We start from the raw sequence: 16,771 nt of genomic DNA on the forward strand, positions 1-16,771 counted from the left end.
TTCTAGGATACAGAATGCTGTCTAGAGTTATCAACCAATTGATAATTCTACTTTTTAAGTAATGAAAGTAAATAATTTTATTCAGTGTCACAGGCATTGCATTTATGCAGATTCACGAAGCCGCCCCGTCTGACCGAGCACTGAAGTCTCTTAGCGGGGAGGAGTTGCTGGCACCAGCTGGCCGTGGCAAGCACACTGGGGAGAAGGCAGCTTTCAAAGACTGTGAAGTATAGACTTACAAAAAATAAACCTATTAGTGAATGAGCACAAGTGAAACGTTACAGTTTCATAAGTAACCATTAACAGTTTAGGATAACATGTCTACCTAGTTCTCTTTACCTTGTAGAGAACCTTATTTTCCAACTCTGTATATCAATTTTTGAGAAACAACAATTAGTCTTCAGATATATTTGTACCCAAAAGCTAGACTTTCTTCTTTTTTTTAGACTTTTTTTCATGCTTAATTGACATCCTCTCTTGTCTAGTAATTCATTTATTCAATAAAAGATTGTGGTATGCACTGCGTGGTAAGAATTGTATGAAATCTGGGAATAGTTAGCAAAGTAAACACAGGCGCCTGCATTTTGGATCTTAGGAACGAATAGGGTGAAGACGTTTTTTGAAGAGTCCATAAATCAGCGTAAAATGACAACTGTATCAGTAGGAGAGAGGCAGGGGCTGAGAGAGCAGGCCACGGGGCTGGGCCCTGCGGGGACGGCTTCTCTGGAGAAGCCCAGCTCAGCCGAGGAAGGACCTCACTCTCCAGATGGGGCCAGCGTTCCCCCCCAGCCATAGTGCGGTACTGGCGGGCATGTGGGGGCTTTTGCTGAACCAAAGAAGGCCCGTTAGCTAAAGCAAGGAGGCCTGGGCCACTCGGGACCTTAGGGGAACTTACTGTCCACCACCTGCCCCCAGCTTGCTGAGGGGTGGCTGAGAGCCCGGGGGAGCCAGACGTAGGCACAGTCCCAGCAGATGCCGCGTCTGAGCGCCTGGGCCGCGGTCTCACCCGGTTCTCCTTTATCCGTCCATACGTTTGTTTGACTTGGGGGCTCTAAAAAGCTGTATCATAGCACTTATTAATCGGAAATCAGAGAGGCAGTGTGTTTTCTTTTGTTTTTTAATTAAGGGCAATTTTGTTTTATGTTATAATTGACAACATTCTAGTACATTCGGGTTATAATTTAGTCTATCATGAGTAAGGTGTCCAAAATATATCAGGTACTATTAAAGTCACATAACAAACTTTTAAAAAATTTTTTCTAAGGGTCGTGGTTGGTGTTTGCTTTTTTAAAGGCTTAGGCAGTGGTGTCTTTGCTTATCATCTCTAGAATTCTAATCCCAGGCTGTGAGTTTGTCATTGTTCCCAGTCTGTGTGGTTCCCGTTGTGCTATGGAGATGTGCTAATGTTACAGCAGGGCTGACCGAGAATAGACCCAGAGACACACACGGAGATATGGCAAAACAGGTTTTACACTTTACGCTGGCCGGCAGTTGGCCCAGAGGGGAATTTGCTCTCGAAATTCTGAGCACCAGACAAAGAGCATTGCAGTCTTTTATACCCTCTGCTTAAGGAGGAGGGGCACGGCTATAACAGGGTTAACTTTAGTGAGGCAGAGTCCTAAGCTACTTCAGGCCTGGTACACTAATTGCTACAGGTGATTTCTGAGGGCGCAGCTGCGGAAGGTGGGAGTTGCAAGGGAGGAAGCCCAGGGAAGGATGCAAGGGAGAAAACCTGGTAGTGGAATTTTTCAATTTTCCACTTCACTTCCTGTGTGCGGGCCGGGGTGAGTGGGTGTCCCTGGTGTGCGGGCTCTGTCTGGAGGCCACAGGGATACAAGGGTCCTCAAGCCTGGTCCTCTGGGGAGGAGACCGGCATCAGCGATGGGGCCCGTGTCTTCCTGGCAGCCCTGCCTGGCATCCTTGTGAGCCCTTGGCAGACCGATGGAGAGACAAGTAGAGCTGTAGATGTTTTCCTCTAAGTGGAGTGTTTTTTTGTGCTTTTTGGTGATCTGGATGTTTGCTGGTGCAGCAGATTACTTAATTCAAAATCGAGGATGTCCGGACAGAATGGAACAGTCGGGTGGAATGAGAACACGTGAACTCCGAAGGCTGTGTTTCAGCTGCCAACGTTGCTTTAAATTCCTGTGATCTGGCCAGCTCGGCAGTCCAGGCGTACCCGTAACTCTGCCTCCACGGACACGTGCTGGTGGAGCATCCTGCCAGCATCTCGTCTGCAGGCGCAGGTTCTCTCGGGGCAGCAGAGCCGTCCTCAGCACGTACAAGGCTCTCGTGGGTCAGACAACGGATGCTGCTCAAACATAGCAACATACCCTTTTTGCTGGTTCAATTTTTTTCTTTTCTTTAGTCTTTTAGACTTTTTTTTTGATTTAGAGCCAACTGAGAAAATTTGTCTCTTTTATGTTGCTTTAGCTTGTATCCCAGATGTTAAATTGAAAAAAGAAAAAGAATTTCAAGGGATTTGGTAACATTGTAAAATAAAAGATGAGCTGATAATTAGAGAACATTTGTGTATTAATGTAATATCAGCTATTCTTAAGTACAGGATTAATCTTGCATGATAAGTGAGCTGTATTATGTTCTCAGATACCTGTGGCATCTTTGAATAATCTTGTATATAGGAAGAGATCCGTTATACATTGACGTACTCAATCTTGGATATTGAGCAGATATTTTTAGGGTGGTTTGAATATCCCATTAGTCCCAGTTGTAATTCTGTAGCTGATCCCACCTCTACAGTAGCAGTTAAGAGATTGCCTCTTAATGGGCAGTATTTATTATCTAGAGTCAGGTCAGTCCCAGATCTAGCCTCAGGCCACATCAGTAAGAATTAAAATTTCAATGACATTGTTTTGAGATTAAACATGGCTCTTCTAAGGTAAACACTGAAATAAAAACTCTTGCCAGTCCTTTATATCAGAGCGTAATGAAGGTGCTGTGGCTGTTATCATTTCTGAATTCTCTGTTAAGCAAGGTTTGGTTAAGACTTTTCAGCCTGTGGCTGTTTGCATCTTAATGGAAGGCACTGAAAGAAGAAGTGTATCGCCTCGTAGGGATTTACAGATAAATCCAAGTGAGGCCTTTAGTCAGAGTTTCACGGGCAGGATAGCAGCACACGCTTTCGTTCAGGTGTGGGATGCGGGAGTTGAAGGCTGTTTCAAATTTTGATCTGGATGACATCCGTTACAAAATCGGACACAGTATTAATAGTTTCTCTAAAAAATGGTCCACTATAATGTAAGTCCCCGCAAAGGAAGATAATACTAGAGGAAGATGGTAGAGGCTTGAAATTTAGCATAACTTTTAAAGGAGTTTATCTCAAATTGGTATTATCTTTTTGTTGTTATCTTATTCCACCTTTAAATTAGGTTAATTTTGATGAATAAGTTGAGTTCTGCTTTCAGTGGAAGTAAAGACTCTTTGTTCACTATTTCTTTGTAAGGGTATTTTTCTTCTAGGTTTAAGTACAGTCAGTTACTTACTTTCTAATACTCAGCAGGGTGAACATGTCCCACCCGCGGGCGTACGTGGCAGTCTCGTCCCAGCCTGGTCTGGGTACCTGGGGACCAACAGTCCCGTGGGTGCTTCTGTCCTGCTCGGCCACCCACTCCCTCTCTTCCCACATTTCTGCTAATCTTAGGAAATAACTAGTATCTTTTAAACTACTTGTGAAACCTTATAAAATTGTAAGCTTTCTTAGAAGCTGTGAAACCTTACCCCAACAAAGATTTAAGTCAGTGTTGGGTGTGGTGAGCGTATGGTTTATTAATCCTTTAAAGATCACTTTCTTGAGTCAGAATCGTGAAGGGAAGCGAGACTTAGCCTCCTGTATACATCCTGGAGGAGCACTGGCTTCAGAAGAGTAAGTGGGATTGTGAAAGTCGAAGTCTGCAATCTGTACTGAAATATTAGATCCTAATTTTCATGTTGAGAGCTTTTAATTTGAATCCAAAACTGTAGCTTTTAGAGCTATTAACAGATAGACAATTAGGAGCTGTTTCCATTTTTTTCTGCTGCAGTCACGAGTTCTTCTCAGTCATACGAAGGGTGGCTCTTCTGGAACTGGTGTCATCTTTAAATCCACTGAATGAAGAACATTATTAAGGGTTCACCATCTGAGTTAAAATATAAACTCTGGCATCATCTGAAGTTGTTTAGTGTTTTCACTGAACTTTGTGTAAAGATTCACTTTAATTAAATGACACACCGGCTTGTGTTTTCTTTTTTGGATTTCTCATGTGGCACAGTCCTGGGACCTTTTGATATGTTAACAATCACTAGAGAGTCGGAATTATTTTACCAGTGGGAAGGGTTTGGAAAAGGCATTTGGTTCCTTTATTTCAGGACTTAGGGCGAGGTAGCTTTGCTTTGGTTCTTTCCAGGCATGATCCTGTGTGAGACTTGGGGGACGTGCGTCTCGTCCCCATCCCGCCTCCGGGCGCTTTGAGGGCAGCTGTGCCGGACAAGGACAGGCTGCCCCTCCCCAGTCTCTCCTCCCGATTTTGACTGAGATTTTGACTGAACGGCAGTCCACGCGGCTGCTCGTTGCGCCTTCCATGGGCCCGCTCACGTTAGAATCACCCCGCATGTTAGCTTGCAAGCGTACGACTGCGTGGGGATCGTGGGGGAGATGCGCGGTCGGTGCTGTACCGGTGCCTGGAGTGCTCAGGGCACGCAGACGCCCTCCACAAATCCACACTCCTCGCTGTGCTGTCCGGCACGTCCGCGCAGCCGGCGGGGGGGTCTGACGTAGCTGGAGTCCGAGCAGAGAGTCCTCGCCTCCTAATGGTTCTACTGCTTTTGAAGGTTCCAGGTGTGAGCAGCACAGTGTGGGACTCCGGGAGTGTGGATCTGTGGAGGCGCTGTGTTTGGAGGACTCGAGTTCCAAGTAAGTAACCAGGTTTCCTGCTGGCCCCGACTCTGGGAGATGCTCTGGGCTGATGTGACCCACGTCACGGCTGGGTATCGACAGGAGTTAGTTTTGTTTGGTTTTTAAGCGTAATCAGGAAATAGCTTTTTGAATTTATCCTTTAGTTGTCATCTGGTATCCTTAGTGTCTGGCAGTGGCCGAGGCAGGCGGATGAGGTGTACGCGTGTCAGGCGGATGGATAGGTAGACCGCGAGAGTGAAGGGTGTGTGCCTGCACGTGCGTGTGCTTGTGCTTTGAAAATCGCTCGTGCTGGTCCCCACGCAGGACTTCCACAACCCCCTTCGCAGCCCGTCTCGTTTGCCGGTGGGCGCATGAGTGTCTATTTCATAGAAGAAAAGGCTTTTCTTGCCAGAGTCTGTCCCAGATTAACTTCCTTTCTCTCATTATTGGCTACCAGGGGAAAATACTTAAAAGGTTTTTTTTTTTCCGAAGAAAATTAAGATGTCTCGCTGGATAAACTAATATGTAATGGATTTCGTGAGGTTTATTTTGATTGCCTGCGTTTTAGCAGAAGCAGAGTGGGGGTGGTGAAACGAGAAGTGAACGGAGATAGTCAGCTTCGTCCACTAGACTCTGGAGTTTGTCATTGCTCATGGTCACGTCTGATCCCTGTCTTCACCTGTCTCTTCAGTCCTGGGCAGGGACAGTGTCCTGGAAATTCTCTTGTGAGTTTTCATTCTACAGTAGCAGCAGCGACTGAGGGGGCGAGTTAACATTCTCACTCTTCTTTTGCTGGTGTTTCTCTGTATTATTCTGAAGAACCGGAGTATACTTGTGCATAAAACACTTGAAAACTAAGAAAAGCCTTATCGTCAAATTGGAATGAAAGGCCCCGTGATTTCCTTGATGCAATTTCAAAAGCTTAGGCAGTGGAGATGCTCATTATGCAGATTGGCTTCGTTGTGAAAACGTTCTTCCCTTGCCCTTAAAATTTGACGTCTCCGGCTTTTCCGCTGACCCACTATGTCCCCTCTTTTGTAGAACTGAATACTACAAGTGGAGGCCTTCCTTCAGCAACGCCGATGTCTCCGTCCGCCATCTCGACTCAGAACCTGGTCATGTCTTCGTCGGGCGTGGGAGGAGATGCCAGCGTCACGCTGACTCTGGCCGACACGCAGGGCATGCTGTCCGGGGGCCTGGACACGGTCACACTCAACATCACTTCTCAGGCAAGTGGCTCGAGGGAGGGGCTGAAAGACCCTTTCAGCAAGTCATCTTTGCAAACTTTGTTAATTTATTCTTTCCTAAATATATATTCTGAATTTGTTTCACAAAATTAAAGTGGCTTTTTTCCTGGTTAAAAAAGTAATACGTTAAATGTAAAAATGGGGAAAAAGAAATTTCAGACAGTCAAGAAAAATATTAAAAATAAAGTAAAAAAAAAGCCAAACCTTAATCCCACCACCCAAACAGAACTACAGTTAACATTTTAACATACATACCTTTCTAAACCTTTGTGTGTGTTCCTGCCTATATATACACACATATATACCCAGGTACACAGTTTTAAATTCTTACAGAAATAAGTTCATGTATATATCATTGTGTAAACTTTTTTCCCTCTTACTGTACTGTGAACATTTTCCCCGTCAATGATGTTAGCAATGCAAAACTTTTAGTTTTGAAAATAAGCTGTGTTGAGGGGCATTATATTGTATTCAAGGTTTGCATAAGTAGAATGGGAATTTTCATGCCCTTAATCATTCAGGTTCTTGGATGAATTCCCCCCAGTAGATAAGCCAGGTCAAAGGTTTGTCACAAAGGGCCTTACTGAGGGTGCAGATGAACAGATGCGTAGGGTGGGTGTGTGCCTTCCCTAGGTGCCACCTTCCAGAACCTCCACATGTTCAGCTATCTGGAAGGTCCAGGATGTGCCTTGAGCTGAGATGCTGAAAAACTTTTCAGAGTTTAATTAGAAGAGTCATAATGATAAATTACGATTAATTATAGTGAAGATTAATCATAGTAAAGCTATGTGAGAATTTGGTAGTCGACTGTAAAAAACTGTCCTTAGCTGATCCAAATTCTGATCCCGTGCATCTGTCCCTGGCTGCAACGATAGCAGAATGTGCCGCAGAGCTCAGCTCCTTCGTATTCCCTCCAGCAGAGCGCTTTCTCTGGTAGTCCTGTCTGCCGTGTGGGCTCACTATGCAAGAAAAACAGGATTTTGGCATCTAGAGCAAGATTGGTCCTAATCCTGTCACAGCCGCATGCTGGGGAAGTCAGCCCTTCCAAGCTCGAGCGCTCCTCCTTCGGGACACAGTGACATCTCCTCTGCCATGCGCCCAAGCAGTGTGCAGGCGGCTCCCGTCGGTGTGCGATGCTCACGTGCCCTCAGCAAACGGCCCTTCCGCGTCCCGCAGGTGGCCCCAGCACAGCTGCCGCCTTTCCTGAGGTGACACAGGCGCTGCCAGCAAGGGCCGTGTGCACTGGGGACAGCGCTTCCCTCTGGCCAGCCGGCACCTGGTGCAGCAACCCCCACGGGCCCCGCCACTGCTCCCAGGGACCCGCCGGCCAGCCTGCGACAGGCCGTGTCTGGCACCAGGAGCAAAGTGTGTCGTAGGTTATTCAGCTGAGCTCCTTCCTGAGCTTTGTGTGGTGAATAATTGTTTATATATTTTAATGCACATTTACTTGCTCTTATATGTTACTCAATATCTGTTTGTCACAACATTATTATTAACCTTCTAAATATTAAAAATTAGTCATGTATTTTAAAATTATAGTTGGAACCAAAGTAGCCATCTCAGGGTGTAAATGACTGGAGTATTTTTCCAGATGCAGGAATCTTGGTGGTTTCAGGGCGGGCTGGCCGGGCTTCGTGCTTTCCCAGCCTCCTCCCACGTCACGGGCCAAGTTGAGGCCGCCTGCCGTCCAGGGCCGGCTGGGGAGTAAGAGTCCTTTCACTTGCTTCCCGCTCAGAGACACTTCAGATCCAGGTACAGGACTCTGCAGGGTGACTGAGGGTTAGCTTCTCTTTCCCACCTTTTTATTTGCTGCCAAGGTACTGTTGTTATATTTACATGGTAGAGCAGTGAATGGAACCTTCACGTCCAGTTCTCTGGGAGAGCCCAAGGGCATGAGAGGCTTCCTGCTGCCCCAGCTTTCGCGTCTGGAGCCACCTTTGTCCTGATGCTCCCGTCAGCTTTCCGGGTCCTCTGTGCTTTTCTCACTGTATAACTTTAACTATGGTAGTTAAAAAAGTCGTCAAGAAGTGAAAATTAAAGTGTACATTTCAATCAAGTTAAATACCTTCGACTGGCTTTTGGGGATGGAGTTTGACCAAAAAAGCCAGAAAGGCATTTATGTCAGTGATGATGACATGCGTTTTCTGTATGGTGCCTTATATCACTTAGAGAATTACGCATTATAATTAAAGCAAAAGCTCGGTAAGTGGTTCTCAGCATGCAGTAGGTTAGATTTGCAAAGTCTGTCAGTGTTTGCTGGGATGCCAACGCTTCCTGTGCAGAGCCTGTGGCTGCCGGGCCCACGGCAGCCCGTGGGCGGGCAGGCTGCTGGGCGCAGGGGGGCGTGCTGCGCAGGGAGGTTCTCCAGGAAGGGCTGCAGTGGCCCTGGCACACAGCGATGGTGGCCGTGGGCAGCGTGGTTGTGGGGTGGGGGTGACGGATGGCCAGGCTGCTCCTGTGGCCCGTTTCTGGGTCCACGCCCCTCACCAACCAGCAGCCCAGGCTCTGTGGCTCCACGTCAATCCCTGGCTGTGGTGCATTCCAGTTCTTCCAGAAAACTGCGCCTGTCACAGTCCCCAGTGTCGGGGACGAGGCCTGGTATTCTTCACTGGCACGCGAGATGAGGTTCCTCATTGGCTGGACCTCGGCCGCCGCCCCTTCTGCTGTCTCCCTCCCACATGCCCTCACGGACTCTGCGCTCTGCTCGCAGAGCTGCCGGGAGACCACTCCTTGCCTCCTCTCCCTAGACTACCCGTTGCACACCCTCCCCCGCCTGCCTTCTGGGGTCCCCGGCGCACCGGGCACCCTGCGCCTCCCCACCCGTCCACTCGGCCTGGGCCCCCCATGGCTTGTCCAGCTGTGAGCAGCGAGAGCCCAGCGCGGTGGCGACTGCGTCCACCAGGTGCACTAGCAGTTTCTGTTGAGCGTTGGCGGGTCAAGCCGGTGCCATAGATTCTTTTCTACACTTTTAAGAAATTATCAAATACAAGGCCAAGTGTAGTGGCTCACACCTGTAATCCTAGCTCTCTGGAAGGCTGAGGCGGGCGGATTGTTTGAGCTCAGAGTTCGAAACCAGCATAAGCAAGAGTGAGACCCCATCTCTACCAAAAATAGAAAGAAATTAATTGGACAACTAAAAATATATAGAAAAAATTAGCCGGGCCTGGTGGCGCATGCCTGTAGTCCCAGCTACTCGGGAGGCTGAGGCAGGAGGATCGCTCGAGCCCAGGAGTTTGAGGTTGCTGTGAGCTAGGATGACGCCACGGCACTCACTCTAGCCAGGGCAACAGAGTGAGACTCTGTCTCAAAAAAAAAAGAAAAAAATTATCAAATACAAAATTTTAAACCCCAATTAATAATGTATTCTCCAAAAAGTAATTTTAAAATCTCCAATAGAAATTGTGTAGCTTTATTTGAATCTCTCTTCTATTAGCTGACAAACTTTATTAGTCTTACAATGATTTAGTACTCTGAAAACATGAAAAAAACAGATCAAACCTTTCTTAGTTTTATTCGTGATATTTTTCTAAATATAATGAATCTTTATATAAATAAAGTCACCATTTTGTTAAGAGATTAATGAACCTATAAAAAAAGTCTGTAAATGTGTTAATTATTATGATTGTTTATGATCATAAAAATTTGACCTGACGATTAGAAGGTGGTCAAGAGAAATTAACGAGTTTCTAGTGATAATTGTTCAATATAGGAAAGACTATTCACTAAGAGATGAATATCGATTGGTTTAACATTAGTCCCTTAAAATGACACATGCTCCTTGAATTTAATGGGAAATGAATTAATAGCACTGGGAGGGGCTCACACGTGAAGAAATCAAGTTGTTCAGTGTTATTCTGTACTTAGGATTTGTACACAGCACATGAAAAAAATCAGAATCTCCCCCAAGGAACTAAAAGGAAACAATAATGTAAACATTTAAATTATTATAAAATTTAAAATGATATAGAAGTAACATTATGTTTATTATATATTATTTTTGGTTTTTTTCTTTATAAAGTCCATAAAAGAAAATGGTTCTAAAAACAAAGAAAGGTGGCCTTAAAATAGTTTAATTAAATAGTATTCTTAAATAGCTTATGTCCAATGAACAAAGTTAAATCCATAATAACAAAAAGTTTGGAACAAATATGTTTCTGTAAGTCCCTAATTAATCCTAATTTAAAATTTGAAAATGGCCTAATTATAGAAGAATATTATGGAGGTAAATATAATTCTAATTAAAAGAAAATTAGTTTATTTTTAAATAAAATTCTGTTGAAGAAAAAGTTAAAATGCAGTGATAAGAAACACATTTATAATAAAAAGTAACTTTGTGAGGAAATTATTAAACAATTTCTTTTTTAATTGCAAACTTGAGATGATTTATTCTTTCCAAATTTGGGACTGTTGAGGGGTGAGGAGGATCTGGTTGGCCACTTAACTCTTGACAGTTTTATAAGGAAGTGTAAACATGCCTGCAAAAAAAATCCACTCAAGAAAGCAAAATGATTTTCAGTTCTATTCTGAATATAAAAAATAATTTACTTGTTCATGAAGGGAATTCTATTTTACATGAATTCTTGTATTTTTTTAAAAAAACTCTATTGATAATTGGCCAAGTGTAAAACATTTAAAACTTGGTATTTAGATGTATAAATGTATTTTTTTTTACTTTTAATAAAAAATCAAAATTTGTGGGGTGAACCAGAAAGTAACAAGCCTTATTAAAGGCTCCTAATGAGAAAATAAAAGTCTTATTAAAGACTCCTAATGAGGCCAATTCTAAAGTAACGAATTTCATTGTAAGTGTAATAACTAGGATTGTCTGGCCGTGCTGCTTAAAGCGTTCTTAATTTTGTGCATTTCTTAGCTTTCATCTTCTACAAGCCTTCACAAGGGAGCTCATGCTCCCCTTGTTAGCTACTTCTACCCCTCCTAATTCCAGCTGCCACTCTGATCTTTCTTTAATTTTGTCATTTTAGAACAAAAAGGATTATAGTTTTTCCCTTGAAATACAGGCATAAGCTGAGAATCTCAAATGTCTTAGCTTTTGGTTGGGAATATGTGCATTTATTGAGCCAACACTGTTTCTTATGTGTGTCAGAATTTCTGGCTAGCAGTTTGTCTTTGATTAATAAAATACAGAAATGTGAATTAATAAGTCCAGTTTGATTGACACCATTTTTCAGTTTGAATAGTCTGTGGTGAGGTGGCAGCAGCAGCTAGCAATAAAAATATAACAGAAACACAACAGTAACTGGCATTTTTTAAAAATTTCAGAATATTATGGGAGTATAAACATTTGGATCCGTGAATTACTTTTGTACAGTTTGAGTCAAAGTTTTAAGTGTGTCTATTACCTAGATAGTATGCATTGTACCCATTAGGTGTGAATTTACCCATCCCCTCCACCCCCTTCCCATGTGCTTGATTTCCATTTAATTTTACTACCATATGTATACATGGGTATTAGTCATTTAGTTCCAATTTAATAGTGAGTACATGTGATGTTTGTTCTTCCATTCTTGTGATACTTCACTTAGAAGAATGGTCTCCAGTTCCATCCAGGTTGTTACTTTTTTTTTTTTTTATGGCTGAGTAATGCTCCATGGTATACATATACCACATTTTATTAATCCACTCGTGTATTGATGGCACTTGGGTTGTTTCCATATCTTTGTGATTGTGAATTGTGCTGCTATAAACATTCAAGTGCAAGTGTCTTTTTTATAAAATGTCTTATTTTCCTTTGGGTAAATACCCAGTAGTGGGGTTGCTGGATCAAATGATAGGTCTACTTTTAGTTCTTTGAGGGATTTCCATAGCGGTTGTACTAGCTAGTTTGCAGTCCCACCAACAGCGTGTAAGTGTTCCTTTCTGTCCACATCCACACCAGCATCTGTTGTTTTGGGACTTTTTGATAAAAGCCATTCTCACTGAAGTTAGGTGTGATACTTCATTGTGATTTTGATTTACATTTCCCTGACAATTAGAGACATTGAGCATTTTTTTATATATTTATTGGCCATTAGTCTATCTTCTTTTGAAAAGCTTCTGTTCATGTCTTTTGCCCACTTTTTAATGGAGTTGTTTTATGTTTTCTTGCTGATTTGTTTGAGTTCTTTGTAGATTCTGGTTATTAACCCTTTATCGGATGTATACCATGCAAATATTTTCTCCCATTGTGTAGGTTGTCTATGCGCTCTATTGATTATTTCCTTGGCTCTGCGGAAGCTTTTTCACTAAATGACAAAGGGGACACGTTATCAAAATCTGTGGGATTCAGCAAATGCAGTAAGAAGAGGAAAATTCATAGCCATAAAATGCCTACATCCAAAAGACAGAAAGATCATAAATCAATAATCTAATGAATCAGCTCAAGGAATTAGAAAAGGAAGAGCAACCCAATTCCAAACCCTGCAGAAGAAAAGAAATAACTAAGGTCAGAACAGAACTAAATAAAATTGATAATAAAAGAATTATACAGAAGATTAATGAAAATAAAAGTTGGTTCTTTGAAAAAGTGAACAAAATCGACAGGACTCTTGCTAGATTAACCAGAAACAGAAAAGAAAGGACCCTAATAAGCTCAATCAGAAATGAAAAATGAGATATTACAACTGATACCACAGAAACATAAAATGTCATCTCTGAGTACTATACAAATATCTACGTACATGAACTTGAAAATGTTGAGGAAGTGGATGAATTCTTGGAAACACACACCCTCCCTAGACTCAGTTAGGAAGAATTAGAACTGCTGAACTGACCAATAACAAGTAACAAAATTGAAACAGCAATAAAAATCTCCTAACAAAAAAGTCCTGGACCAGATGGTTTCACAGCTTACTTTTACCAGACCTACAAAGAACTGGTACCTATACTGCAGAAATTATTTCATAACATAGAGAATGAAGCAGTCTTCTCCAACTCATTCTACAAAGCCAATGTCACCTTGATACCAACACCAGGAAAGGACACAACAAAAAAAGAAAACTGCAGACCAATATCTCTTATGAATATAGAGGCAAAAATTCTCAATAAAATCCTAGCAAACCAAATTCAGCTGCACATCAAAAATATAATCCACCACAATCAAGTGGGCTTCGTTCCAGAGATGGAAGGATGGTTCAGCATACACAAATCATTAAATGTGATTCACCACATAAATAGAAGGAAAAACAAAGACCATATGATCCTCTTGATAGACATGGAAAAAGCATTTGATAAAACTCAGCACCCTTTTATGGTAACAACTCTTAACAAAATAGGCATAGACGGAACATACCTCAATATTATAAAAGCCATATATGACAAACCCACAGCCAACATCATACTGAACAGGAAAACATTGAGAGCATTTCTGCCTAGAACTGGAACCAGACAAGGTTGCCCACTGTTACCACTTCTGTTCAACATAGTGCTGGAAGTCCTTGCCAGAGCAGACAAGAGAAGGAAATCAAAGGGTATCCAAGTGGGGATAGAAGAAGTCAAACCATCGCTCTTTGCTGATGATATGATCTTATATCTAGAAAACCCCAAAGATTCTGCCAAGAGACTCCTGGAATTGATAAATAAATTCAGCAAAGTCTCAGGTTATAAAAATCAATGTACACAAATTTGTAGCATTCCTATACACCAGTAACAGTCAAGTTGAGAATCAAATCAAAGACTCAATACCTTTCACAATAGCAAAAAAAAAAAATAAAATACCTAGGAATATATTTAACCAAGGAGGGAAAAGACCTCTACAGTGAGAACTACGAAACACTGAGGAAGGAAATCGCAGAGGATATAAACAAATGGAAAAGTATATCATGCTCATGGATTGGCAGAATCAACATTGTTATTAATAAAATGTCTATACTGCCCAAAGAGATTTACAGATTCAGTGCAATTCCCATTAAAATACCAATGTCATTTTTTGCAGATCTAGAAAAAATAATTCTATGCTTCGTATGGAACCAGAGAAGATCCCGAATAGCCAATGCAACCTGAAGCAATAAGAACAAATCAGGAGGCATCACTTTACCAGACTTCAAGCTATACTACAAGGCTATAGTAACCAACACAGCATGGTATTGGCATAAGAACAGAAACATAGACCAATGGATGAGAACAGAGAACCCTGATATAAAACCATCCTCATATTGCCATCTGATACTTGACAAGGCAGACAAAAACGTACACTGAGGAAAAGAATCCCTTAGTCGATAAATGGTGCTGGGAAAATTGGATAGCCACATGTAGAAGACTGAAACGGGATCTGCACCTCTCACCTCTCACAAAAATCAACTCATGAGGAATGAAACTATAAGCATTCTAGAAGAAGAGGTTGGAAAAACTCATATAGCTGTCGGCCTAGGCAGAGAATTTATGAAGAAGACCCCAAAGGCAATCACAGCAACAACAAAAATAAATAAATGGGATGATTAAAGTAATTGGCATTTGAAAATAGCGATATTCAATGAACTTCCCTATCTAAAAGGGATAGTGAACATAAAGCTATATTAGTGTAGGTAAGGATTTTTCTTAGTCTATGTGGAAAAAATTAGGCTGTTATATGGAGATACCTAATTTCACTTTTTTAAAAAGGTGCATAAGGGAAGTAAAGAATCCAAGTCAATTTAAGGAGCTCTCTTTTCTAGAATCTCTGATGATGACTTTGTAAATTTTTTGGCTCCATTTTGCTACCTGCCTTAGGTAGTGTCTTTCCCATAAGAAATGGAGCTAAAGTCCTCTGATGGATGAAAGTTTTTTAAATGCCAGCTCAGTCCTGTTTCTCTTTCCTGATCCCTCCTCAATTCTCGTCTTCCCTGTTGGGGGCTCAGCTTGCGTAGTTCTTCTACAACATTGAGAAACATGTCTCACCTTAAACCTCAGGGCGCCGGTGACATCAGCTGCGTTCTGTGTGATCAGCTGCACTTCTAACTGTGTGTAAAATATGTCCAGAATCAGCACTGATTTTAGCAATTTAGATGGCATGCTGAGTTATTTATGTAAATTCACCATTTGCAGTACATTCTCTTCTCACCCTCCCTCCACGCTCCTGTCCTCCTCACCTCTCTCTGTTGCTCAGAGTCACTCCATAGCCGAGGTGTGCGGGAGTGGTAAAAGACGGTGGTTTTGTAGAGCAGAGCAAAACTGTGTGTGTGTTTTCAAACAAATAAACTTTTTTTTATATGTACACACACAGAAACTTTTGAGATATAGTTGACATACCAGAAGTTCACCTGTTTATTTATTTTCAATGTTTTTCTTTTTTAAAAATTTTTTACTGTTAATTAGGGGTACATAATAGCTGTCTGTATTTATAGGACACATGTGATGTTTTGGTACAGTCACACAATGTGCATTAATAAAATCAGGGTAATTGAGGTATCCATCACCCCAAGGATTAGTCATTTCTTTGTGTTAGGAACATTCCAATTCCATTCTTTTAGTTATTTTAAAGTGTACTCTAACTTACTGTTGATGATAGATACTTTGTTGTGCTACCAAATATTGCTCATCCTTTCTATTTAATGATATATCTGTTTATGTAAAGTATACAATTTCATGGTTTTTAGTATATTTAGAGTTGTATGACTGTCACCATAACCTTATTCTAGAGAGTTCCTTAAGCCCCAAAGAAACCCAGACCCATTAGCGGTGGCTTCATGTTCCCCTCACTGAGGCTCCTTTGCCCCCAGCCCCTGGCAGCCACTAACGTCCTCCGTATCTCTGTGGATTTCTCTTTTTTGGATGTTTCATACAAATGGAATCATACAACATGTGGTCTTCTGTGACTGTTTTCTTTTTCATGTAGCATAGTCTTGTGAAGTTCCTCCGTGTTGTGCCTGTTTCGGTAGTGCCAACTCATGCCTTTTTGTTGCCAGAGAATGTTCCCGTGTACCATGGTGGGTTTATGCCTTCACCAGCAGGTGGACATCGGGGCTGGTCCCGTCTTTGGCTGTGACAGTTGCGCTGCTGTGTACACGTGTGCACAGGGGTTCAAGTGGACGTCAGTTTTCATTTCTCTCGAGTTCCTGGGTTAAACGGTGGCTCTGTGGGTAACTGTTAAAGGAGCGACCAGCTTGTTTCCCGAAGTGGCTGCACCGTACAAGATCTTTTAAATTGTGACTCACTCTGCGTGTGTTACCACTCCTAAAATAATAATGGTCTTCCGCCAGGGCCAGCAGTTCCCAGCGCTGCTCGCAGACCCCCCTCTCTCAGGCCGAGGTGGAGCGGGCTCCCCGCAGGTCATCCTGGTGAGCCACACCCCGCAGTCGCCAGCCGCTCCTTGTGAAGAAATAGCCTACCAGGTACGGGGCTCACACTCACGAGCTCTGGTGTGGAGGGGGGCGTGGGAGAGGGCTGTGGGGGCCCCCTGAGCGGGCGTGTGCAATGGCAGACGCGAGAGTTTACTCATTCCAGGATTCGTTTTTTAGGGGATGAGGCTTTAGTACCACAGAATTAGATGGAGCAATCGGTGACGTGCAAGTCTAGTTTTAAATCCGTTACTGTCGTGTATTTGCCCACTGATCAGACTTCACACAGCCGTTTACTTGCATTTAGCTATTTTTGCAGATTTTCTTGTAACGTCGTTGCTGATTCTGTCGTCTCATGACATTTTTTCACATACACTTGGGTAGGT

General features: G+C 42.6%; 1 protein-coding gene across 1 annotated transcript in view; it reads left to right on the plus strand.

Moving 5' to 3' along the window:
- The window catches only part of ZNF236 (zinc finger protein 236), a 98,897-nt gene that overhangs the window by 74,467 nt on the left and 7,659 nt on the right, over positions 1 to 16,771 (plus strand). The window contains exons 25-26 of the mRNA XM_012648880.1: positions 5,930 to 6,117; positions 16,308 to 16,439. Of these exons, the coding sequence (XP_012504334.1) occupies positions 5,930 to 6,117; positions 16,308 to 16,439 (320 nt within the window). The remainder of the gene's footprint in view (positions 1 to 5,929; positions 6,118 to 16,307; positions 16,440 to 16,771) is intronic.

Source organism: Propithecus coquereli, unplaced genomic scaffold (assembly GCF_000956105.1).
Source record: "Propithecus coquereli isolate 6110/MARCELLA unplaced genomic scaffold, Pcoq_1.0 Scaffold296, whole genome shotgun sequence".
Classification (NCBI taxonomy): Eukaryota; Metazoa; Chordata; class Mammalia; order Primates; family Indriidae; genus Propithecus; species Propithecus coquereli.